The sequence below is a fragment of the Balaenoptera musculus genome, chromosome 19 (assembly GCF_009873245.2).
Source record: "Balaenoptera musculus isolate JJ_BM4_2016_0621 chromosome 19, mBalMus1.pri.v3, whole genome shotgun sequence".
Taxonomy (NCBI): Eukaryota; Metazoa; Chordata; class Mammalia; order Artiodactyla; family Balaenopteridae; genus Balaenoptera; species Balaenoptera musculus.
The window spans coordinates 41,394,391-41,420,406 of NC_045803.1; the positions used below are offsets into that span (position 1 = coordinate 41,394,391).

The 26,016-nt window shown below is 53.2% G+C and overlaps 1 protein-coding gene and 1 long non-coding RNA gene across 9 annotated transcripts; one reads left to right on the forward strand and one right to left on the reverse strand.

Annotated features, from left to right (window-relative positions):
• Window positions 1-22: 22 nt before the first annotated feature.
• SLC9A5 (solute carrier family 9 member A5) lies at window positions 23-25,976 on the forward strand. 8 transcript variants are annotated; one of them, XM_036833867.1, is made up of 17 exons: window positions 988-1,514; window positions 4,454-4,756; window positions 6,274-6,437; window positions 6,611-6,689; window positions 6,994-7,171; window positions 7,751-7,971; window positions 8,210-8,412; window positions 8,640-8,729; window positions 8,827-8,897; window positions 9,635-9,764; window positions 10,251-10,339; window positions 10,501-10,627; window positions 14,690-14,860; window positions 15,399-15,468; window positions 16,137-16,271; window positions 24,430-24,481; window positions 25,851-25,862. In XM_036833867.1, the coding sequence occupies exons 1-16, from the start codon at window positions 1,322-1,324 to the stop codon at window positions 24,435-24,437; spliced, it is 2,232 nt and encodes a 743-aa protein (XP_036689762.1). In that variant the 5' UTR covers window positions 988-1,321; the 3' UTR covers window positions 24,438-24,481; window positions 25,851-25,862. The 8 variants fall into 8 exon arrangements, with proteins under 8 accessions (XP_036689760.1, XP_036689763.1, XP_036689762.1 ...); XM_036833865.1 differs by lacking the exons at window positions 988-1,514; window positions 24,430-24,481; window positions 25,851-25,862 and adding exons at window positions 23-570; window positions 19,103-20,541 and having other exon boundaries at window positions 4,474-4,756; XM_036833868.1 differs by lacking the exons at window positions 988-1,514; window positions 24,430-24,481; window positions 25,851-25,862 and adding exons at window positions 709-975; window positions 19,103-20,541 and having other exon boundaries at window positions 4,474-4,756.
• Window positions 9,937-25,458, reverse strand: LOC118885295. The gene is made up of 3 exons (XR_005017480.1): window positions 25,095-25,458; window positions 20,759-20,838; window positions 9,937-10,059 (listed from the first exon to the last, which is right to left on the reverse strand). It is a non-coding gene; the product is annotated as an uncharacterized LOC118885295 (long non-coding RNA).
• Window positions 25,977-26,016: the final 40 nt, after the last annotated feature.

Sequence of the window (26,016 nt, forward strand, 5' to 3'; positions counted from 1 at the left end):
GCGCGGAGCACGGGGAGGCTTTCTTTGGGCTTGGGGGCGGTGAGGATGCGCTCTCTTTAGGGCAAGGTGGGGTGGAAGTTTCTTCGGATCGTGGCCCGCCAGGTCCCCCTCAGTTTAGGGGCGAGAAGGTCCTGATTCCTTCAGCTGAGGGATGAAGTGGATGGGCTTCCCTTATTTGGAGAAAGCAGGTAGATGGGTCCCTTTCAGTTTAGAGCAAGAAGTGAAAATAGATTACACTCAGTTCGAAGGAAGAGGTGGGATCATTTACCTTTAGTTGGAGGAAAAAGAGGGACGGGTGCCCCTAATTCTGGGAAAAGGATGGGATGACTCAGTTTGACGGCGAGGTAGAACGTTACCCTCAATTTTGGGGAAGAACGGGGATGGGTTGCCCTTCAGCTTGAATGAAAAGTGGAAACGGTCCTTTTCAGTTTGGGGCGAGATAAGCCGAATGCCCCCTCAGGTTTGGGGAAGAGGTTGGGTGGATCCCTCTTAGTTTGAAGGGAATCGATAGACTGGGGTTTCCGTAGTTTAGGGAAGAAGATACGTTTCCTTCATTGTCTCATGGAAAAGGTGAGAAGCGTTCACTGTAGTTTAAGGGAAAGGGAGGCCGGCTGTCCCTCGGTTTGGTAAATGAAGAGGAACAGCCTCCTATTCAGCCTGGAATGAGCTGGGCCCAATCTGGGCCTTGGGATTTCTGGGGACGATGGGGACAGTTGTCCCTCACGGCTTTCTAAAAAGGGCCCACTGCGCGTGCGCAGCTCTGGTCTGGGCGGGGACCCGAAGGGGGCCCCTCCAGTCTGCACCGGGCAGCGCCGGAGCCCGTGGCCTCGGTATCGGGGGCCGGCTGCTGGCCGCGGGCAGCACTCTCGGTGGCGGGGCTGCGCTCCTCCCGCCTGGACCCCGCCCCCCGGCAGACCCCGGTCACTCCAGCGGCTGGCCGTCGCCACCGTCGCCACCGGCTGGTGGAATGCAGAGGTGCCCCTGGAGGGCTGTGGCCGCTCACAGCTCTGAATCCGGGTCGGGGGAGGTTTTGGGAGAGTTTGGGGGAGCGGGCTTGAAGGAATAGGTTGCAGGACTTGGGGAAGGGCTGCACTGGGGAATTTCCAGAGTCGGGACTGGTTTAGAGCGGAGGAGCAGGCGTCCGCACTACGGACGCCCGGGGCAGGGTCTCGGAGTCCGGACCTGGCTTGGGGGTATCGGAGCCGGGATTGGGGGGAGCGGGCCCCACGTGCCTGTGACGCGGGGGCGGCCGGTAGGCGGCGGCGGCGACGCGGGGCCGGCGGCCGTGCGGTGCCGGGAGGGCTGCTAGGCAGGCGGCAGGATGCTGCGCGCCGCACTGCCGCTGCTCGGGCTGCCCCTGGCGGGGGCGGGAGCAACCGAAGAGCCCACCCAGGAGCCGGGGTCGCCGGGTGAGCCTCCCCCAGGGTTGGCGCTCTTCCGCTGGCAGTGGCACGAGGTGGAGGCGCCCTACCTGGTAGCCCTCTGGATCCTGGTGGCCAGCCTGGCTAAAATCGGTGAGTGCGTGTGTGCGTGCGCCAGGGCCGGCGGCCGTCATTGGACCCGTCCCCAACCCCTAGTCCCCAGATCCGGGCCGGCTTCTTGCAGAGTGCCCTGACCTAGCTTCCGATTCCACAAATCCAGGCTCTCACATTGTTTCTGCGCCTCCTCTTGTGGATCTCCCTCCTCCCCTTCTCCTCGAGTGGGAGCCCTGAGGATTTGCCTTCTCAAAGGGCTGCCCCAGCTCTCTCCAGCCCCATCCCTAGACTCCTTTGCCCTTTCCTCTCTTCTCCTTGAAGTAAGCTCTTTGATCTGGGCTCTCCTCCACCAATCCCCAGCCTCCTAAAAGCTTCTGTCAGCAGTGAAGACGTGTGGGGACATTGAGGGGATGGTGTTCTCCTGCAAACCCAGGCATCCTGGTCCTGAGGAAGCAGCCTTCCCTGGAGGCCACTGCCAAGTGTCCATTCTCTTGGGATACTAAACTGCCACTTTTCCTCTCTCCCCCCTCTGCTCCCCTGAAGGTGCCCCCTTCTTGTGCTTAGCTGTGCCCGCCCCACCCCCAATTCAGGTCTACCTTCTTCCCACCTCAGGATATAAGAAACTTCCATTTATTGGGGCCTTACTCTGTACCGCCTGCACTAGATGCTTTCATACATCCAGTCTCCTTCAGTCTGCACAGTAAAGGTTGTGCTTCAGACTCCTTTCCTTGAATAGAGCTGCTTTTCCTTGCCTCTGCCCCTTCCTCCCCACTTCTGAGCAGCCAGTGGTCCCTCCTCCCACCACAGACCCTCCTCCCTCTCCCTGTTGTGCAGGCTCTGCTGTGGGGGTGACTAATTATAGCTGAGCCGTTGCTACTCACTCCCCATCTATGCAGGCACAGCCTGTACTCCAGTCTCACCAATACAGTCTTCATGTAGGAATCACACAGTCTAGGATTTGCCCCCTTCTCCCCCCAGGGACACAGCTGGGGGTGGGGGCTGGGCAGCAACAGAAGAACTCTCCACTCTGCTGTGGCAGCCCATTAATAATGGAAAATGGGGCTTGAAATGCCCTCAGGGAGCCTAGTGCTGTCAGAGAACAGGCTTTTGTGAAGGGTTTTTGCTGGGAGTAATACATGCTCTGGAGATAAGGATGGAATAAAGTCCCTGAAGGAGAGGAAAGGGGGACCAAAGGTAGGGATGAGTGTGGGAAGAGCTATGGCTGAGCTCACCTTAGGGCCTGGCAGCAATGAGAGCAAGGTGGGAGAAGCCTCAGATTTGGGAGCCAAGAATTGGGTTTGCTGAGAAGTCTGCCAGTTGGAGTTCCTGTCTTATTTAGGGTTTACAGCAATGACTGTAGTTTCCCCCATAAATCATAGTGCTTTTTCTAGCTTGGATGACATGTCCTATGGAGGTAGAAGAGAGCCTTTTTCTCATCAAACAAAACAAACAAACAAAAACTCCTTGGGATTAGGGGCAGGGGAGATGGGTAGAATGTTCAGAGATACCTTTCCCCAGCTTCATTACCAGGAGATTTTTTTTTTTCCTTTTATTCACCAAATATTTATGTAGATCCCACCATGTGCCAGGCACTGTCCTAGGCTCTCTGGGTACAGCTTCCAAAGGGCACTGTCTTAGCATTGGGTCTCACACAGCCTAACACAGAGGCTTCCCTCACTACTCACCACACTAGGGATTGTCTGGGGAGAGGTGCTCATCTGGTCTCAGGTCCCAAGGGAAAGCCAAAACAGTTTATATTAGGAGGCAAAGGTAGGAGTGGCAATAGTGCTAGAAAACCTCCTCTTGTTTCCTAGGGACAGATCTGTTATTTTCTTCCAGAGTCATATTGAATTAACATTTGTTGAGATCCTATTATGTGTCTGACATTCTGCTAGGAAAATCCACACTATATCATTTTATCCTCACCCTGTGTGAGGGGTATTTTTCCCCATATTACAGGAGAAGAAATTGAAATTCAGGTAAATTAAATAATTTGCCTGAGATCACACAATTAGGAAGGGATGGAGCCAGAAGAAGAACTGGATCTCTGACTGCTAAACTTAATGCTTTTTAAACTACTGAGTCCTTAGTTAGCCTATATAATGAAAAGCACATTGGGCTAGGAGGTCTACAGTGCTCCTAGGAGGTATGATATGCATTATGGTCTAGCTCGAGAGGCAGGGCACAATAATATAATAATAGGTAACATTTATAGAGTGCTTATTGTAAACCACTGGGCTAAGTGCTTTTGAGTAGACTGTCTTACTTAAACCTCACAACAATCCTATGAGATCATTACTGTTTTTATCCCCATTTTACTGATGAGAAAACTGAAAGTCAAAGAGGTGAAGTTATTTGCTCCAAGGTCACAGAACTAGTAAATGGAAGAGCTAGGCTTTAAACCCAGGCAGCCTGACTCCAGAGGTCCTGATTTTTACAGCTGTGTTATGCATAAAAATATACCTAGTATTTGCTGAGATTCAAATAATGGCAATGGATAAGGGAGATCAGAGAAAGGTGAGGTCCTTCGAGGATTAGAGAGGAGGGGGCATTTCCAGAAGTGGAAAAAGTAAGCAAAGGTCTAGGTTACCATGACAGGAGCACCAGGAAACAGACAACTTTGGCTGCAGTGGGGGATTTGAAGCCCTGGAGGCTGGAGATTCTAGCAGTCCTGGATTTTTCTTCTTCCTTGGTCCCAGTGTCAGGGGTCCCGAATAAACTTTTAAGACTGGGAGGTTATAGGCGTGTGTGTGTGTGTGTGTGTGTGTGTGTGTGTGTGTGTGTGTGTGTACGCCCCATAAGGTTATAGGCCAGTGTGTGTGTGTGTGTGTGTGTGTGTGTGTGTGTGTGTGTGTGTGTACGCCCCATAAGGTTATAGGCCAGTGTGTGTGTGTGTGTGTGTGTGTGTGTGTGTGTGTGTGTGTGTGTGTGTGTACGCCCCATAAGCTGATAGCTCCTGCCCTCTTCTTGCATTGTAGTGTTTCACTTGTCTCGGAAGGTGACGTCTCTGGTCCCTGAGAGCTGCCTGCTGATCTTGCTGGGACTGGTGCTGGGGGGCATTGTCTTGGCTGTGGCCAAGAAAGCTGAATACCAGCTGGAGCCAGGCACCTTCTTCCTCTTCCTGTTGCCTCCTATCGTGCTGGACTCGGGCTATTTCATGCCTAGCCGGCTGTTCTTTGACAACCTGGGCGCCATCCTCACCTACGCTGTGGTGGGCACACTCTGGAATGCCTTCACGACAGGTGCTGCCCTCTGGGGCCTGCAGCAGGCTGGACTTGTGGGTGAGTGACCTTAAGACCTGGACTGGTAGCGGGAGGCTTTGCCAGACTCGTCACCCAGCTCCCTTCTCCTCCAGCTCTGAAGATCCTGTGTTGACGAGAGCCATGCCCTGAGAGCTCCATCTTAGGTCCCTCCCAACTGGAGTGTGAGGCAATGCTCCAGATGGGCCTTCAGCCTTCATTTAGGTCCCTGCCAGATGAGTCTGGGCTTCTGCAGATGACAGCTGAGTAGGGGCCTGGCTCCCAGCTGTGTGTGGGCTGCCAAGGCTGGGACTCTGCCGCCTCCTGCCCTGACACCATACTGCCACTTGCCAGCCTGGCTCCCCTGAGGCACAGCTCACCTTTCCTGTGAGGGCTCTGCCCAGGCCACATCAGGGTGGTTTTCTGTTTTTATTATTATTTTTAATAAATACATATTATACATCCACAGAATGCAAGACACTACACTGGGTGTTCTCTCTTTACTCATCCCACTGGCTCTTCATAGCAACCTTGCTGGGGGTATAATTTGTCCCACTTTAATGGATGAGGAAATAGAGGCCCTTAAACTCATTCGATATCAGGTCCAAAGTTAGCAGGAGAGGTCTGTTTTACTGAGGCTCTTTGCCCTGTCCTGCTCCCTTCTTCCTCATTTCCTGGCCCCCAAATCCATTCAACCCTGAATGTTGATGATTCAGACTTCTTCACAGATGCAAGGGGAGGTTTGCAATTTCCACTTGGGGACTCCAACCTGGTTTTCCTAATGGGTCAGTGAACTATTTGGGGGCAGGAAGGGAAGGGAGGACATCAGACCATAGTAACAGTAATCCTAATAATAGGTAATATCTATTGGTTGCTTACTATGTATTAGGCACTGGCTAAATAAGGAACTTTTTGAGTTTCTTATTGTTCTCACTATTATTGTTCTCAATATATACATGTGGAAACGGAGGTTCACAGAGATTACATGGCACGTTCAAGTCCCACCTGTGGTGGGTGCTTCCCATACTATATTCAGCCTTCATGGATGGATAGTCCCTCCCCCTCCTGCTGAGAACTGTGTCGAATTCCTTAGGCTGAGAACCACCGGTGTGGGAGAAAGCACTCTCTTTCGTTCTTCTCCCGAATAAAGCCAGTCAGCAGCCAATTTCCACCTGCTGGTGGTTATTATTACTGTTGCTGCAGTTCTTATTGTCAGTGCCACCTTAGCTTTCCAGGTTACATAGAGCTACCGTAGCCATCTCCTGGGTTGATTTTTGCAGCAGTACTGTTAGGCAGGCATATGAGGAGGCATGGCTTATGAGATGTCATGTGACAATGACAGTGCCAACATCACAGAGCTGGTAAGTGGCAGAGGCAGGCCTTAGGCTCAAGACCTAAGGTCTCCTGACCTGCAGGCCGCCGATGCTCTCTTCACCATCCCAGGTCCTCTCTGGGCATACTTGTTTTAATAGTGGGGCTGGAGTCTGGGCTTGTCACAGGGACTGCTGTAGGCAATTCAGTACCTCACCATTTGCTGTCCCTCATCTGTCCCTCGAAAGCCCCTAGAGTGCAGGCTGGCTTGCTGGACTTCCTGCTGTTTGGGAGCCTCATCTCAGCAGTGGACCCCGTGGCCGTGCTGGCTGTCTTTGAGGAGGTGCACGTCAACGAGACCCTCTTTATCATCGTCTTCGGCGAGTCCCTGCTCAATGATGCAGTTACTGTGGTGAGAGTGCTCGGCTGGCTGCCGTTCCTTGACCCCAGGCTGCCATGCTCTGACCAGGCTCGACTCTTCCCCGGGCCCCCTGGGGAAGAAATATGGTCTCTGCTTTCCCCCTCTCCAAGCAGTCCAAATTGCTGCCTTCCCCCGGCGCTCCTGATGCTCCTCTTCTCGCTTAGGTGCTGTACAAGGTCTGCAACTCTTTTGTGGAGATGGGCTCTGCCAACGTGCAGGCCACTGACTACCTGAAGGGAGTCGGTCAGTATTTCCCCCCTCTTGGCGGGCACTGGAGGTCTGCCTCCCCTGGGTTGCTGAGCCCCTGCCCCCCACCGCATCAGGACAGAGGACGCTGCTCGGGTTGCCTCATTCCCTTCCCTCCTGTATGGAGAAATAGGGCCCTGAGAACCTGAGAAGGAGGGCCTTTCCTGGAATCCTAGCTCTGGGACCCTGACCCCTGGGAAGCACAGTGGGCATTGTCCTCCACTCCCTGCCAGGCAGCAGTCTTGTCAGCCCTGGTGGGGTCCGGGCCAGGGGTCACGCTGACAACCCACTCCTCCCCCAGCCTCCTTGTTTGTGGTCAGTCTGGGCGGGGCAGCCGTGGGCTTAGTCTTTGCCTTCCTCCTGGCCCTGACCACACGCTTCACCAAGCGGGTCCGCATCATCGAGCCTCTGCTGGTCTTCCTCCTCGCCTACGCAGCCTACCTTACTGCTGAAATGGCCTCGCTCTCCGCCATTCTTGCGTGAGTCCTGGGGGCCTTGCAGGCAGGCAGCTGGGAGGGGGCACTGGAGATGGTCGCCCCTCACATGGACAGAAGCAGGACCCGGAGGAGTCCATAGGTCTCCCTGAGCCCTTGTGGGAGTGGGAGCTTCAAACTCCCCTGGGGAGATACTAAGCCTCATGTAACATTCCAGGACCTGCCTCTAGGGCTGTCCTGGGCACCCCAGAACCCAAACTTCCTCTGCTTAAAGTGCTCTCTGGGGTGTAGGCTGAGCTGGAAGTGGACTTTGAGGCCTGGTGCTACTGGCTCTGGTGGCCACAGAACTCTAAAAGGTGCCTCAGACAGTGTGCTAGTCAGAGCATGTTTCTCCCACCTTCCCCCTCCAGAAGGCACCGAGAGGGAAGCCTGGAGATTCGGACCCTTTTCTCCCAGGACCACCACTACCTATCCTTGGATGGCCTCCATGCCTCCCTGGGCTTCGGCTCTGAGAATCTGACATCCTGTGATGGGCAACACCCTCTCCTGCGCATGCTCAAACCCCAAAGGCTGTGCTTCCTGTGGCCCCTCCTCACTCGCCCTGACTCTCCATTCCTCTCCCAGGGTGACTATGTGTGGCCTGGGCTGTAAGAAGTACGTGGAGGCCAATATCTCCCATAAGTCCCGCACGGCTGTCAAGTACACAATGAAGACTCTAGCCAGCTGCGCTGAGACCATCATCTTCATGCTGCTTGGCATCTCGGCCGTGGACTCTTCCAAGTGGGCCTGGGACTCTGGGCTGGTGCTGGGCACCCTCTTCTTCATCCTGTTCTTCCGAGCCCTCGGTATTGCCGGCACCCTCTGCTTTCCCGCCCTCCTTCCTGCCCACCCTCCCAGCTCATCTCCCAGTCTGAGTCCACATCCTTGTCAACAATTTCTAAGCCTCCCCTTATTGCTCACCCCTCCCAGCCCCTGTCAGACCTTAGCCCAGATACTTGGTGCCATCCATGCCCAGTGCCCTCCACTCCTGCTGTAGGCGTGCCCTCCAACACCCTGCTCCCACTGGCCTCCCTCCTGCTGTAGGCGTAGTCCTGCAGACGTGGGTGCTGAATCAGTTCCGGCTGGTCCCTCTGGACAAGATTGACCAGGTGGTGATGTCCTATGGGGGCCTGCGGGGGGCTGTGGCCTTCGCTCTCGTCATCCTCCTGGACAGGACCAAGATCCCTGCCAAGGACTACTTTGTAGCCACCACTATTGTGGTGGTCTTCTTCACAGTCATCGTGCAGGTGGGAGCGCCCATGAGGCTGGATGGGGAGAGGGTCTGGCAGGCCCTGGGGGAGGCTTGGAGCCTATGGGAGAGGGGCTACTCTTCCTCTTGTGGGAGGCAGGGGGGCTTGACTTCCCAGACCTTGAGTGCAGTGAGGTGGGGATACAGAAACTGAAGCCTAACTATGGGGAGGGAAAGGCAGCAGGGAACTGGACAGGGCAGCGCTCACTGGCTGCCTGTCCGTAGGGCCTGACCATCAAGCCACTGGTCAAGTGGCTGAAGGTGAAGAGGAGTGAGCATCACAAACCCACCCTGAACCAGGAGCTGCATGAGCACGTGGGTACCAGAACCCCATCCCTCCACCTGTCCCTCTCTCCCTTCTCCTATTTTGAGCAGAGTCCTGATCCGGTCCCCCTACCCACCCCCCTTCTAGACTTTTGACCACATTCTGGCTGCAGTGGAGGACGTTGTGGGGCACCATGGCTATCACTACTGGAGGGACAGGTGAGGGAGCTGCCCCGAGGCTCCTTCAGCAGCGGCAGCCTCACCAGCCAGGGCAGCACGGGGGATGTGCACACTTCTGAGGAGGGACACAGGCAGGCTCAGGCTGGGCGACCTCTTCCTGAAGCCCTTCAGGCGGTACTGGTGTCCCAGTACTCTCAGGATAAGACAAGGCTCCCCAGTGAGGCCTGCGCAGCTCTGCCCTGCATGGTCTGGCACCTCCAGACACCAGCCGCATTGTGCTCAGCTGTGTCTTTGACTCTCTGTCTGCCAATGAAATGAACCGTTTTAGAAACTCAGAACCCACCATGCTCCCCCGGCCCTGGCCACTGGGACCTGTGCACATGTTGTTCTTTCTACTAGAACATTCCTTTGCCTCCCTCTCACCTACTTAACCTCTGTTCATCCTTCAGATCTTACCACAGGCATCAAGTCCTTAGGGAGGTTTCCCTGGCCTCCCTGACTAGGACAAATCCCTATCATACTCTATAATTATCCTTTATAGTTCTTACCATGGTTGTAATTTTACAGTTATATGTAATAACTTCATTAATGGCAGGCTTTCCTACAACACTGTCAGTTCCATAAGGGCAGGGACCAGCTTCGAGATTCTCCCTGACTGATGCCCACACCAAGAGACATAGGCCCAGCGCTGGCTGTGCCCCTGCCCTGTCTGAGGAAGGGCCAGCCGCCCAGGCCTTGGGGATGGCACTCAGGACCGGGCCTGGCATCCTCTGTAGGTGGGAGCAGTTTGATAAGAAGTACCTGAGTCAGCTGTTGATGCGGCGGTCAGCCTACCGCATCCGGGACCAGATTTGGGATGTGTACTACAGACTCAACATCCGGGATGCCATCAGCTTCGTGGACCAGGTGGGCCGGCAGACAATGGTGGGTGGGCAGGTGGCCAGCAGGGCAAGGCAGGAAGCGGTGACAAGCAGGCAGGCCCTGAGCAGGGAGTTGGGAATTCCCAGCAGACGCCATAGTCTTGTGAAGTGGCAGCTACAGGAACGAGCCTGGCCTGATGCTGACATGTAGAGTCTAGCAGGCAGTGCAGAAAGGTGGGAAACAGCTGGACTCTGGAGTCAGCAGATGTGGTTCAGTTCTTATCATCTCACGCTTGTGACCTTGTGGTAAGTCACTTATCCTCTCGGAGCCTCAGTTTCAACTGTAAGAAAGCGCAAGTAAGAGTACCTCTGTCAGAGTTTTGTAGATTCAGTATAAAAAGTGCCTAGCACAGTCCCTGGAACTTTAAAAGAGCAAAGTGTGTTAACCATTGTTATTCTTTTTATTACCCTCTGATTGTCTGGGCCACCTTTCATCTGATTGCCATTTTGACCTCTGACTTGGCCCCTGCAGGGAGGCCACGTCTTGTCCTCCACCGGGCTCACTCTGCCCTCTATGCCCAGCCGCAATTCTGTGGCAGAGACCTCTGTCACCAACCTGCTGTAAGTCCTTGAGCCCCCTTCCCCTTCCTCAAGCTCCTCTCTATTGCGCCCTCTCTCTGAATCCCTTCTGGGGAAGATTTGTGAGCACCTTTGCTTCTGCCCTTCCCCTGGCCTGTGCCTCCTAGCCCGTCCCTAGCACACGTGTCTCCTCCCTCCTGCAGGAGGGAGAGTGGCAGTGGAGCATGTCTGGATCTGCAGGTGATTGACACAGTACGCAGCGGCCGGGACCGTGAGGATGCTGTGATGCACCACCTGCTCTGTGGAGGCCTCTACAAACCTCGCTACAGGGTGAGAGCAGCCAGGGCAGAGTTCTGAGGGGGAGCATTGTCTGGGGAGGCCACGATGGAAGCCTCAAGAGGCAGCTGGCACCAGCTTGTGGAGAGCTATGGATGCCCAGTTGAAGAGTGTGGGCTTCATCTTGTTGGTTATAACCTTTAGTTTAGTTTTTTTTTTTTTTGAGAAAGGTTGGCCTGTTACAAGAACTGTTTAAGAATGTCTTCTCTGGTAGCAGAGGGCAGATCAAACTGGAGGGGGTGAGTTGAGAGGCTGGGAGGGCCAGCTGGGAAGCTGGAGTGAACCACTGCGGATTAGACCTGCGTGGTCGGAAGGGAGAGGAGCACGAAGAACTGTGTGATCAGCCAGGAAGGGGAGAGCAGGAGATACAGAGGGCTTGATGGGGTCACAGACAGAAGCAGGAGTGCTGAGGAAGCCGCCTGCAGGACCACCCTAACCTGGGGGAGGCAGACATCTGTTTTAGGTAATGTGAGTTAGTCCAATGCAGGTCATGAAGCTTTGGGGTCGGAAAGGCCCAACCCATACAGGAAGGAATCTGTTGCAACCCCACAAGGGGGCAGCAAGCCATTACCTTGAACCTTTTTGAAATGAGAAGCCAGCTGTTACCATTCCTGGCAGCTTTAACAGTCAAGGCTGTTTCTACTGCTGAGACAGATTGGTTTCCTTTAATTTTCTCCCACTGCTCCTGATTTGACTCTGCAGCTCTGCAGAGTAAGTCTGCAAAGATTTCAAAACAGCTTCCTTCCACACAGGCCTCCTTGCCCTCAGGCCAGCAGCTCCTGTCCTTGGTGTATCTTCTTTAGTCATTAGAAATGAGGCCCCTTGGAGTTCTCTGGTAGCCTAGTGGTTAGGATTCCGGGCTTTCATTGCCGTGGCCTGGGTTTGGCACAGGGGCTCTTTCACCTTTCTAGTTCTGGAACTTGCCATTCTCTTCCCACAGCCCAGAATCCCTCCAGCTCTGGCTCACCACCCTGAGGCCCCATATTGTTCTTACAGTCAGGCAACCCACCATGTCTTCCTCAGTTAATGACTATTAAACCCTGTCGCATCCAACCTGTGGGGTTTTTTGTTTGTTTTTTGGTTTTGTTTACTTTTTTTCTTATGGAAAATTTCTGTCGTTCACAAAACTAGAGAGAATAACTCATTTAACCACCACTCACCTCCAATAATTTTCAATGCATGGTCAATTCTGTTACATTCTGTCCCCCCCTACGCCCCATCTACACTTTATTATCTTAACGCAAACTCCAGACATCATATCATCTCTAAATATTTCCACATGTATCTCTAGGTGGCAAGAATTCTTTAAAAAAAAAAAGCCTTAGTACCCTTATCACTTACAACAAATAACAGTGATTCCTTCTCACCTCAAATATCCAGCCAGTGGTCAATAAATACCTTTTTCCAGCTGGTTTGTTCAAGTCAGGATCCAAATAAAGTCCACAGTTTGCATTTAGTAAACATGTCTCTTTATTTTAAAAAAATCTGTGATAGTTTTGTCTTCCTTTTTTTCTCCTTATTATTTACTTACTGAAGAAACTGGATACATTATCTCAGAGAACGTTCCATTTTACAGATTTTGCTGATTGTATTCCAGTGGTGGTGTTTAACATGTTCCTCTACATACTGTATTTCTTGGTAGTTAAATCTGGAGGCCTGGTTGTATTCAGGAACATTCGATAGGTGTGCTATGTATTTCTTATTGTATTACATCAGGAAGTACATAATGACCGACTGTCTGTGGATGTGTGTGTGTAAGATTGGTCAACGGTTCAGTCCAACCAGTTCTTGTGAAGTCAATTAAAAAAAACTGGATTAAGATTGTGCTTATCCCTGTTAAATGTCATCTTATTTGATTTAGCCCATCATTCCATTGTTTGGATCCCATGTCTGCCACCAAACATCTCCTCAGATTCACATCATATGAAAATTTGCTAAGCCTGTTAACTTTGTATTCATCAAAATCAACATAAAAATGTTGAACAGGATAGACCTGAGGACAGAGCCCTGTGGCATGCTACTAAAGACTTTCCTCCAGACTGACCTTGATCAAGAATTTTTGGGGTATGGTTACTCAACCAGTTCTAAATCCACTTAGTTATGCCAGAACACAATCCATAATTCCTCATGTTCTTCACAGAAATATCATTAGAGAGAGACAGAAGTGTCTAGTATGCAGTTAGAAACATAAGATTATAGTTTAGGAGAGAGACACAGGCTGGAGATAAAGATTTGGAAGCAATCTATATCAGAGGTTTCCTGGCCTGGCTCCATCAGAATCTCCCAGGGAGCTTGCTAGAATACATATTCCTGGCTTCACCTCCCGGAGAGTCTGATCCTGTAGTGTGCAATGGGATGAGGAATCTGCTCTTAATAAGTCCCCTGAGGGGATTCAAATGTAGCTGGTCTGATGGCTGATGTTTGGGAAACACAGATGTATCCCTGGGCTAGCTGGCGCTGAGAGTGGACACTTTCACTGGGGAGGGCATTTAGAGGGGAGAGGGGGTGCCAAGGACAACACTGAGGAATGCACATGTAAGAAAAGGAAGGGGAGCCAGCGGAGGAGAGAGAAGGAGCCCTTGGAGGGGCAGTAGCAGATGGTGTCTCGGGGGCCTGGGGCAGGAGGGCTGGACATTGCACAGATGTTGCCTAACCAGAGGCCATGGCACTGCTGACCAGGGACAAAGCAGCACACTGAAGTTGCAATCAGGCAAACCCCACTGGAGCTGTATTTTATTTTTTTTTTAGTTTGCATTTCTTTTTCTTTTTTTTTTTAACATCTTTATTGGAGTATAATTGCTTTATAATGGTGTGTTAGTTTCTGCTTTGGAACAAAGTGAATCAGCTATACATATACATGGAGCTGTATTTCTGATAGTCAAGGAATTAATGGGTACTAGGGAAAGTGTCAGAATGTAAGTGTAAAAGTCTGGCAGCAAAAGCGAGGCAATGGTATCAATGGAAAGGCCTTTTTCAAGGAGGTAAGGGCAGGAGCACGCTTAAAAGCAGGGGGAGGGGGGCCAGTGTCGAGGGAAGGATTGAAGATGCAGGAGAGTGGAGGACCGGGAGGGAGGAGGGAGCAGAGCAGGGAACTGATGGAGGCAGGGAGTGAGCTAAGCAAAGCGGAGGCCTGGGTTGGGGAGTGATGAGCCCTGTGAAGGAGGTGGGCCCCTGCATGCCCAGGAGAGAAGGGCACCTCTGTGTGAGTGTGTAGAAGAGGGCAGCTGGGAGGAGACTTCAAGGGGGCTCTTAGATCCAGCTCAGGGAAGCAGAAAATATGAGGCAAAGGAAAGGGACCAGACTGGGGATGTGAGGCAGGACAAATGATTGGGAACATGCGGGCAGCACTTTGGAGGGTTACCACTAGGTAATGAAAAGGCCGCTCAGCAGTCAAGGGCAGAGGTGGAGACAGTCTAAGTGAGTGTGTAGTGGGCTTGGTCTTTATGAGAAAGAGTTGGAAAGAGGAGAGATGGGGGTGGTCCTGAATTGGAAACCAATTCAGGTATTGTTGGACTGAGAGGGTCGAAGGTATCAAGAGAGATAGTCATGGAAGTTCAAAGTGCAGCCTGAGGAGTCATGGTGGTGGCTGTAGAACTGGCTAGCTGGAGAGTTCCAGCTGGACAGAGTCCTGTGTAGTTAAAAAGAGGCAAATGGGCCAGGCATGTGGACCAAGCTCAGATAAACAGAGGTGCAAAGAAGGAAATGCCCCCCTTGGCCTCACAGGACTGAGGGGACAAGACACAGGGTCCCCTGCCTCTTGTCACTTCAGATCAGAGAGAACTGAGAGAGGGCAGTAGGGAATACGGAAAGCCAAATTTGAGGGAACAGGTTCTGGGATAAAGGAAAGTTTTTCCCCAGTGAACTGAGCATATAGAGAGTATAGAGTCTGGCTGGGTCCCTACTGTATTTTTTGTTTTGTTTTGTTTTTTCAATCCATGGCTAGTTCTGGCAACAGTGGGCCGGCAGGAGCTATGGTGAACATGGGGCTGTGGCCTGGGGTCCCTGTGGGAGGCCAGGACACCCAGCCTCACGGCAGGGCGGGGCTGTCATTGTCAGTACAAAGCCAGCTGCAGCCGCCACTTCATCTCTGAGGATGCGCAGGAGCGCCAGGACAAGGAGGTCTTCCAGCAGAACATGAAGCGGCGGCTGGAGTCCTTTAAGTCCACCAAGCACAACATCTGCTTCACCAAGAGCAAGCCACGACCCCGCAAGGCCGGCCGCAAGAAGGCATGTGCTTTCTCTGGGACTCCTGTTTGCAGCTGCAGGCTGATGGCATGCAGTTTTGAGCTTCCAAGTATTGGAATCCAGCCTAGGGGGACCCCCTAGATGGATAATCCTCAGGGACTTGGGGGCTGCAGCAGCTTGGGTTCCCTTTTGCATCTTCCTGGAGCCCCAGAAGGGGAAGGCAAGGGCTTCAGAAGGAGATCAGCCTCTTGTCCATGTGGTCACCTGCTGGGAGGCAGCAGGACCACCTACCAGAGGTGAAATGGGCAGGAGAAAGGCAGAGTCCTTGTTGGGGGGACTCCATGAGCTCCTTATTCAGCCCAGGCTGATGTACTGAGTGTCCTTGCTGGGGCACATCAGACTCCACAACACTTGCCGGGGGGGGCGGGCGGTCAAGGGATGGTAGAACCATTGGGACTGACAGATTCCCTTCCCTGCTGCATCAGGAAGACCTGTCCTCCTGTTGACCCCACCAGACGACAGGGTTGGGGTTTGGAGCCAGGGCCAGAGGCTTAGGGTTTTTTGTTTTTTTTGTCCTTAGAAGGATGGCATGGCTAACACGGAGGCTACAAATGGGAAACCTCCTCGAGACCTGGGCTTCCAGGACACAGGCAAGCAGGGAGCGGGGTGGAGTTGAGGATGGGATAGGGAGGGAAAGGGCAGGGGCCCATCAGCCAGAAGCCTGAAGGACCTCCTCTGTACAGCATTCAATACCATAAACTGGGGCTCTTCCCCTCAGGGACTAGATGGGCACACTTGATTTCAAAGCTGAACATGTCTAAGCAGTTATTAGACATCTGTGACATCAGATAGCTAACTACAGGTTACAGGCCCTGAGGACTTGGAGAAGGTGTCATAAAGGGGGAGCTTGGTCTGGGCCTTGAAGGATGGGTGAACCCTGGTGTCCCCGTCTGTAAAACCAGGAGTTTGGATGAGCTGCACACTGATGGGCCTTCCAGCCCTCCAGATGTTTATGCTGCCAGTTGACGATGGGATCTGGGGCTGAGAGATGATGGGGGAGCTGGAAAGTGTGACTTGCCTTATGGCTTCCTCTGAGGACCTGGCTTTCCCTGTTGCCTCCTTCAGCTCTGCAGCCCCACCTCCCTTCCTCTCAAACACACAACTCCGTAGGCCAGTGCTGTAACAGCCACAGGACAAAGCAGGTGTCCCTGCCAACTGTGGGCTCTACCTGGGTGGACAGGGGATCCGGCTTGGGGTTGTGCGGTACCAAGAGGCAGCTGCTGGTGGCCAACCCCACTCGGCTCTTGTCCCTCTCCAGCTGCTGTGATATTAACCGTAGAGTCTGAGGAGGAGGAGGACAGCGACAGTTCGGAGACAGAGAAGGAGGACGATGAAGGGATCATCTTTGTGGCTCGGGCTACCAGTGAGGTTCTCCAAGAGGGCAAAGTCTCAGGTAATGGCTTCCTCCCCGTTCACTGATGGCCTCTACTCCAGACAATCCCTCTTCCTATTCGCTCATTCATTCACCAACCAGCATTTACTGAGCATCTCCTTTATGTCAGACACCTGACATACATGATCTGATTCAATCCTCACAACAACCAAGATGGGGAAACTGAGCTCAAAGGAATTCTGGACTTGTCCAGAACCAACCAGAATTTGAACCTGACCCACCCGATTCAAAGTCCAAAGCCTTTTTACTGCCGTGCCGCCTCCCTTTACTCTCTGGCGAGAAACACGAGGTGACAAGCAAACCTAACACCAGACTCTGTTGTGACCCGTGAGGGCTCAGCACACCAGCCCTCAGGTACAGACCCGGTGAGGGTGGCAGCCTGACCTGAGAGAGGAGCCTGACTTGGCTCAAGCACCCTAGGTGTCTTTTAAAAAACGTATTATAGAAAATTTCAAAATATACAATAGACAGAATAGTAAAATAAACTTCCCATCTATCCACCAGACAGCTTCAATAATTATCTACTCCTAACCAATCTTATTTCATCTATACCCTCACTATGCCCCTCTCTTCACTGGATTCTTTTGAAGCAAATCTCAAATATCATTATCACTTTATCAAAAAATACTTCAGCATGTATCTCTAAAAGATAAGGATTCTTCTTAAAAATATAACCACAATACCACTATCATATCCAAAATCTTTGTTATCAGATATCCAGTTGGTGTTCAAGTTTCCCTGATGGTCTTAATATTTTTTTACAGTAGGTTTGTTCAAATAAAAATCCAGACAAGACCCACCGATGAAATTTGGTTGATAGGTCTCTTTTAATCTACAGCAGTGATTCTTAAGAGGGTAGTGGTGGAGTGATTTTGCCCTCTAGGGGATTGTCTGGAGACATCTTGGGTTGTCACAGCTGGAGGGGTACCTCTGCAATGAGTGGGTAGAGGCCAGGGTTGCTGGTAAACATCCTACAATGCACACAACAGCCTCCCTACAACAAAGTATCTCTTCCAACCTGTCAATAATGTCAAGTTTGAAAAACCCTGATTTATAGGTTCCCCCCACCAATCCTTTTTTTCTTGCATTGTATTTATTGAAATAACCTGGTTATTTGTCCCACAGTCTTTCCTTGTCTGGGTTTTGCTGATTGCATCCCCAAAGCATCATTTAATATGTTTCACTGACCCTTATATTTCCTCTAAACCAATAATTAAATCCAGATCAGATTTGGTAAGCATACTTCATAGGTGGTGATGCTGTACCTCCTATCGCACTCATCACACCAGGAAGCATATACCATGTGGTTGTCTCTCTTTTTGTGAAGTTAACATTGATAACAGGCTTTAGCTGTTGTTGGCTTGATCCATCCATTATCAAGTTCCCTGTCAACTTTTCATCAGACGGTCTTGGCAGCCATTGGTGATCACTGCCAGATCCAACATTTCATTAGGGGTTGCACAATGGTGATATTCTATGTCTCGTTTTTCATCTGCATTGATTAACAGTAATTCTTCTACAAAAAAAACTTCCCTTCATCAATTACTTAGTTACTTTGAGGTACAGTTCATATAGGGAAGAATGGATAAATGCTTGAATTTTTTTTTTTTTTTTTTTTTTTAATTTTATTTATTTATTTATGGCTGTGTTTGGTCTTCGTTTCTGTGCAAGGGCTTTTCTCTAGTTGCGGCAAGTGGGGGCCACTCTTCATCGCGGTGCGCAGGCCTCTTATTATCGCGGCCTCTCTTGTTGCGGAGCACAGGCTCCAGACGCGCAGGCTCAGTAATTGTGGCTCACGGGCCTAGTTGCTCCGCGGCATGTGGGATCTTCCCAGACCAGGGCTCGAACCCGTGTCTCCTGCATTGGCAGGCAGATTCTCAACCACTGTGCCACCAGGGAAGCCCGAATTTTTCATTTTATTTATCAGTTTTCATACCAACAGTTAGTTCCCCAGCATCCTCTAAAGGTGAACACTGAAGTTTTTTGTTTAGTTTTTGTTGTTGTTAAAATTCAATCCAGCATCCCAGGTCTTTCAAGAGAGGTAGTTTTACTTTCAATCGCAGAATTAATACATTTCATAACATACTCAGTCAAGATTTTTGGAGTGCTCAGGACTTTATCAATGAGCAGACACATAATGAGCACCTTTCATACGCAAGGCATTGAGCTTGACTTTGGAGAACAAGGGGTGGTAGGTGGCCAGAGGGCTGCTCTTTCCCAGGTTTCCTCTTTCAGAACCTCAGACTTCCTGTAATGCAGCGGCCGGGACTTCCATGCTGGCTGCCAGCAGTTCTGGGATTCTCAGGTCCCCTGTGCTCTGGCATCCCCCTCGCCGGCATAGCTTTAGCCTGTTGTTAGGTTCGCATGAGCTCACACTCCTGGACTCTGTCCCACCAAAGGGCTGTGGTGGGAACTCAGGCAAGGAGCCCAGTGGCCAAGCCTCAAGATCTTCCTCACCCTGCTGCTGTCTCACCCTGGGATGGGGCTTGGCAGGATGTGGTTTAAGACTAGCACTGCAAGTTGGGTGAGGGCTGATTGTAGATGGGTTTTTTCTTGCCTTGATCCCACTTTCTCTTGCTTTAGTTATTTTCATTTGTTCAATAGGTATTTGTTGAGCAACTGCTATGTGCCCAGCCCTGTGCTAGGTGCTGGGTATACTATGGGGAGCAAAACCAGCTGTGGTGCTTCCACTCGGCAAGGCATGCATCAAATAATTGCACACATGGATGCTATGTGGCAACTGTGGAATGAACTTATTTACTGAAAGTGTGCTTATATTTGAGAAAGATTCCACTGGATTGGTAATGAGTGCATGTGTACTCTGTCCCCAGGGAGCCTTGAGGTGTGCCCAAGCCCACGCATCATCCCCCCCTCCCCAACCTGTGCAGAGAAGGAGCTGCCCTGGAAGAGTGGGCAGGGGGACCTGGCAGTCTACGTGTCCTCAGAGACCACCAAGATTGTGCCCGTGGACATGCAGACAGGCTGGAACCAGAGCATCTCGTCCCTGGAGAGCCTGGCATCCCCGCCCTGTACCCAGGCCCCAGCTATGACCCGCCTGCCTCCCCGCTCACTGGTCACTGAAGAGCCCCAGGCCCCCCTCAACCTGCCTTCTGATCTACGCCCTAGCTTTGCCTTTCCCCCGAGCCTGGCCAAGGCTGGCCGCTCTCACAGCGAGAGCAGCGCTGACATCCCCCAGCAGCAGGAGCTGCAGCCCCTCATGGGACACGAGGACCACACTCATCTCAGCCCAGGCACCGCCAATTCCCACTGGTGCATCCAGTTCAACAGAGGTGGCCGGCTGTAGCCCGGGGACTCGAGGAGGAGCAGGGGGCCGGAGCCCCTGTGGAAACCTTCCCTGCACAATGGGCAGAGGAGCCCACTCAACCTGATACGGGGTTAGAGGGGCCTGGACTGAAGTAGCAACTGGGCTCCCGTGGGGCAGGTCAGAAGGGTCTCCTGGGCTGGTCCTCACAGGGACCTTTTTCACCACCCTCCCTGCTTCTAACTCCTGCCACTTTCCCTTTCAGTAAGGCCCTTACCCTGGCTCAAGACCCAGTCCAGAGCTTCTAGGGGCAAGGTCCAGAGATGCGGGTAGTTGATGCCCCTTCCCCAGAGGGTCCTCATGGGGTGACTCTACGCAGATGTTCTTGCCCCCAAAGCAAGGGCATCATTCCTCAGCTGACACTGGCCTTTCCTGCCCTCCATCTCCTCCCTAGCACCAGCGCAAGGACAGTACCCTGGCAGAAGGCTCCGCGAGGGGCTGGTCCTCCGAGGGTATGGGGTAGGAAGTGCAGCAGGCTTTGCTGCCCTGTTGGGTCAGCTACCCATAATCGATTTGTTTAGGGCAGTGGGAATCTGTCTCCACTCCTTGCTTTATCTCCTTCCCTTTGCTGCCAGTCACTGGGGCAATAGTTCCTCCTTTTCCAGGACTTAGGCCACAGGGCTGGGCCAGGCTTCACAACAGGGCTGCTTCTTAGCCAGGGTTACTCTGGGGGATCTGCTGCTCTGTGTCCAAGTTTGGACCTTTCAGATCCTTGGGTCTGGGTTTTATGAGGAGGGGAGACGATGGCCTCTGGGCTCCCACCCACATTGTCACCTTGTTATTCCCCAAACAGGAAAGGAGCCAGGTATCCCAGGGCCACTGCTCCACTGCTCTGGGGCTGGGATGCCTGGCTGCAGTGGTAAGGGGCTGACTGGGTGGCAGGTGACTTTCCTGGGGTTAGCGCCTGCCCTGTATTTTGTACTTTGAACCTAAGATACATTAAACATCTCTCGGATGGATGTGTGTCCTGTGTCCATGTGTCTGGGGGTTCTGCGGTGTGGGCAGGGGGCAAGAGGGCAGGTGGTGAGGGAGATGGAAACTGCCAATTCCCTGCCTCAGGGCTTCCTGGATAGAGAATGGGGAGGGGGGTCCTGCGGTCCTGGGAAGGACTGTTAGGCCCTATGGCCCTCCCTCCCTCCTCTCCCATTCCTTCCCAATACATCACCTTACAGGATGTCTGCAGTCCGGGGGATTGCTGTATGGGCACAGGGTCACAGAACTGGGAGTCCACAAAATGGGAACAACCTGTAGGAAAAGAGACCCCAGAGGTCAGGTGCCAAGGTGCCCAAAGATGCAGCCACCACACACTGGGACCGGATAAGCCTTCCTTAAACACCTGGAGGGAGGTGTAGGACAAATGAACAGAAGTGTTCTGCACCTGGCGGGTGGGAGGACAATCTCAAGGGAGCTGGTTACCTTGAGTGTTTCTGACACAAATTGGATAGCGTGGGGTCCAGAAACATTTAGGGACAGAAATCCCTGATAACAGCAGACCCAGATTCAATTTCCACTGTGCTGGAGGATTTACAAAAAAAAAAAATTATCTATCTTTATTGACACCTAACACACACACCATAAAATTCACCCATTTAAAATGTACAGTTCAGTGGTTTTTAACATAGTCACCGAGTTGTGCAACCCTCACCACGGCCTTAGTTTAGAACGTTTTCATCGTCCCCAAAAGGAACTGTACCATCAGCCGTCACTCCTCACCCTCTGCCTAGCCCTAGGTAATCACCATCCTGTTCTTCATCTGTACAGATCTGAAGGACCCAACACACTGCAAAGGTTACAAATTTAGTCAACATTTTTTCTGTGTTATGCCTGGGGAAGGTGTGAAGAGAAGGAAGAGTGACTTTTAGGCTTTGCCCTCACACTGCTTACAGTCGGCAGTGTTAAGGCCTAGCAGTTAGTCCCAGCTCTCACTCACTGGCTACGTTATCTTAGGTATGTCGCGTCTTCTCTCTGAGCCCCAGTGTCTTCATCTCTAAAATGAGGTAACAATCATACTTACTTCATAAGGTTGCTGTCTGGATTAGATGATGAAATGTAAAAACCTAGTATACAGCCTGGCCCATGGTAAGGGATTATAATGTTTGTCCTCATTGGTGTTACATTACAAGCCAAAGAACATGTGAGGCCTTGAGGAAATCTGGGAGGGCTTTGGGAGGAGCATGAGTGTGTGTGTGTGGAGGGGCTCTGATAACGTGGGCAAAATTGCATGGGTGCATTCTAGGTGGGAAGAGCAGCATGAATAAAAGATATCTGGAGCACATGTGAAAAGCAAGGAGCAGTGGGTGATGTGCTGGGGAGAGACCAGCCAGGGACACAAAGGCTTGGGTGGGGTGACCCCACTGAGTTTTGGAGGTGTCAGAAAGCCAGCCTGGAGAATTATGATCTGGGGAGTGTGGGCAGTGATGCGCATTAGGGAGCTCAAACGTAGCTGGTGCCAGGTGGAGGATGTGTGAAACCCCACGTGGAGGAAGGGTTGGTAGGAGGAAAGGCTAGAAATGGAAGACCTGTTGGGAGGCTCCTCCAGCAGCCCAGGGATGTGAAGGTGCTTGTGCTGAAGAGGGCAGGCAGCCATTCTCAGACCTCAGTATCAGAATCACTGGGAGCTTGTCAAACACAGATTCCTGGGCCTACCCCAAAGGTTCTGACTCAGCAGGTCTACGGGAGCCCAGCAATTTGTAATCTTAACCAGGTCTCCAGAGGAAGGTGGCCCAGACACCACATCCTTCAAAAATTACGAGATTAGAAAGGTTTAGAAATAAAATCCCCATCATCAGACAACTGGTGGTGTAGGGGAGGGGGGTGCAGAGGGGCTCCTGGGCCTGGAGCTGGGTAAAAGGGGGGACTTCCAGGCAAATAGGGTTGGTCAGAGATGAGCAGACTGAGGGTAAGAAAGCAGGTGAGCACAGCCGGGAGGAGGCAGGCATCTGGGATGCAGGAGAGCAAGCAAGTCACCACCTGACTAGGCAGGATGGCAGAAGTGGCCTCCAGTGCCTTGAAGGAGGAAGGATTTTGACCTGGGGAGATGGACATGGGCATTCCAGGTATAGGAGACAGTTTGAGACACGACTTGTGATCAGATGAGTTTTCCAGGCCTGTATAAGAGCTCGTAAGGAAGGCTCTAGATGGTCTTGAAGGCCACACTAAGGAGTTTGGAGTTTATTTAGGCCAGAGGTGAGAGAGATCTGAAGGGTTTAGGGTATTTGTCAACTTAACTGTCTGGGGCAGTACTAAAAAGGGTATGCAAGGTTTGGGATGGAATGAAGGCAATGACTGTGGATCTCTTATCACTAGATAAGGCACAGAGCTTGAGGCACAGAGCTCCCACTTCATTTTTGGTTGAGTCATGTTGGTAAGAAATGCAAAGCTGAGGGAAGGTTGGGGAAGGGGCAGGGGAGGGAGGCCCATCCCCATTTTATGATCTCAGTGGAAAAGGCTGCTGTGAGTAGATTTTGCTGCCAGGAGAGCCACAGAGATGGGCCCCATGAGTCACTGTTCAGTCCTGCAAGCTCAGCCCACAAAGCCTGCTGTGGTCATTGGCACAGGCTGGCTCCAGGCCCAGCCCCCAGTGTTCCCCACTAGGCTCAGTTTGTCCCCATTTCTATCTGCATCTTTGCCATCCTGGGGCTGTGCATCCTGCAGCTCTTTGCCTCTTCTGTGTCCCTTTCAGACCAAGCCTCTGAACTGTCTCCATTTGTGACTCTGGTTTACATCTGGCTCATAAATGGGGAACCTCAGGAGGACAGGGGTAGTGCGATCAGTCTCAGGCACCCCTCAACATTTATTCCAGGCCCTGTGCTAGGTGCTAGAAGTATAGAAGTGGATAAAACACAGTCTCTGTCTTCGCAAAGCTTACAGCATACATTCTATGTGGAGTGAATAAACCAAGGCCTGGCCCTGCCGCTGAATCAGTCTCTCTGCCTGTGCCCAGGGGTGCTGGGGTCAGTTATGGCCTGTGGTTGGAGGTCTCTCTTGGCACTGGAGGGGTACATGTGCCTGCCAGCAGGTCCAACCAGCTCTTAGGGCTCACAGGGGGCCTGGCTGGTGGGTGGGGGTGGGCAGGCAGTGGGCAGCACAAGGGGAGGGAGGGAGCTGGAGGCAGTGACTCAGTGGGGCGGCTCTAGGACAGCTGGGGAGGGAGCCAAGGTTGGTCCTGATACTCGCTGAAGCTAGAGGAGGGTGGGATGAGAGGGCCTGCTGGGGGTTGGGGATGGAGCAGGACAACTCCAAGGCTCCCCACTCACAGCCAGATCCCCTCATGAAGAAGGCTCCCGGGCAGCTGCTCCGAGAATCTGGACTTGGTGCTGACGTGGCAGCTGCGATGGTGGGGAGGGGAGGATTGCTATTGTTCCCCCTGTGCCTGCTTCTGATGCCCAGGTTCCCTCCTCTGGCAGCCTCCCTGGGCTCATGAAGGAGGTGACTACCTTAGAGCCAGGGAAGCCACTGCACCCACTGCCCTCTCCCCACAAGGAACCAAGGGCCTGAGCATGTTATGGGGCACAGTGTCTTCTTCTGGCCACATAACCTACCTTCTTACAATCTTCCCACAAATTTGGGGGAGTGTCAGGCCAGGCCCACATGCCCCAAAGGGACTTCACACCTCAGAGCTGGGAGAGATCTCACAGGTCAACTGTCCAAGTGACTTTCACCAGTTCAGGGTCCCCCAGCTGAGGATGAAATGAGGGGCAGGACACGAACACAGCCCAAGAGCTGGCAGCAAGTGGACCTTCAACATACAGGGTCTTTCCTAGTTCTCGGGGCAATCCCAGGAGGAAAGAATGACTTTCTTTTCTTTTTTCTTTCCTTTTTTTTTTTTTTTTACAGGTGAGTAAGATGAGGCTCAAAGAGAACCGAGTTGCTGGAGCTCAGTCAGCAGGTAAGTGGAAGAGAAGAGCTGGCCCTCTGGTTCCAGAATCCTGACCTCAGTCTCAGCCTCCTCGGTGGGATTTTGTGGGAGGGGTGTGGGGCTGGGGAGGGAGCGTATATGAAAGAAGTGCAGGAACGCAAGCGCAAGCGAGTGGTGGGTCTGGGCCTGGCGGATTGGTGGATTCCGGCAGGTCTGGGTCAGCTCCCACCACAGAGCCCCCTCCCTGCCTCCTCTTTCCCTCTAACCCAAACAGCAGCCCATCATGGGATAATACAACCTGGCTCTTGGTGCCTGGGACTGAGGACTGAAAGGAAGATGGGGTCTGCAACGGAAGGGCCCCTCCCTCCCACCCTCCGTGAAGATACCCCTACTGGCTGCCAGCAGCACCAAGCAGCTGGTCTGGGCTTAGGGAGTCTCTCTTCCTAGGGGCCTCCTGGGCCCCTGGGCTCACACTTTTCTTCTCCTGGCTGACAGGAACGAGTGCTCCTTGTCTTGCTGAGGAAGGCTGTGGTAGGGCTCCCCGCATCCTGCGTGCATTCAAGAGCAGAAGCGCCCCCCTCCCCTCCGCCGCCACCCTGCAAGCCCCTTTCCTCAGCCCCAGGCGGACCCCTTGCTCACTCACCCTCGCGCACCTACACCGCCTTCCCCAGCGGGGGAGCGCTTCCGGCGCGCTGAGCAGGCGCGGTGGGAAGGCCGTTGGTCGCTGCCCCAACCGGCGAACTGAGAAGCCAAGTCAAAGTCAGCGGGGGCTTGGGCGGCGGCGGGGGGTAGGGCGGTGAAGCTGAGGCGTCCGGGTCCGCGGGGGACGAGGAGGCGGATGGGCCGGGGGCGCGGCGAGAGCCCGCGTTTTCGCGCTTTCCGGCCGGCTCTGGCGGCTGCCGTCGGGCCTGGCGGGGTGGGCTGTGGCTGCGTCCTCCGGCCCCCAGGGGGCGGTGCGGCGCGGCGCCTGGTCCTCTGCCGCGCTCGTTCCCGCCCCCGCGGCCAGGAGGCGTCGCCCGTCAACGCCAGGCGCCGCGCCGTACCCGCCGTCGAGGCGGCGGTGTGGTACGTTCGAGGGCTCTGGCTGCCTGGCCTCCCGGGTTCGGGGTTCCCCTCGGCGCGTACCCCGGGCGTGAGCGCGGCGGGCGGGCGAGCGAAGGAGCGGGAGCGCGAGTCCCCCGGCGCGGGGGGTGAGGCCAGGGTCGGCTGGGCCCACAGGAGCGCGAGCACGAGGCAGCGCCCCGCCCACCCCGTGAGCGTCCCACCTGCGCAGGCCCGCCCAGCGTGGCGGCAAGTGAGCGTTCGAGCTTGGGGCCATCCCGGCGAAGGCCCACGTGAGCGTGGACCCGCGAGCCGTGAGCTGGAGGGAGAGACACCGGCTCTTCTCCCCGCTCTTCAGGCCTGAACTGCGGCACTGACTGCGCTCCTTGAGCCGGGCACCAAGACTGGCACCTCCTACGGCCTAGTGCCTTCTACCTGCATCACCCGCGCAGCCCTACCCGACCATCTTCAACCTGTTTCCTGGATGAGCTGAGGCCTCAGTTCACACCGAGGGCTTAGCCCCT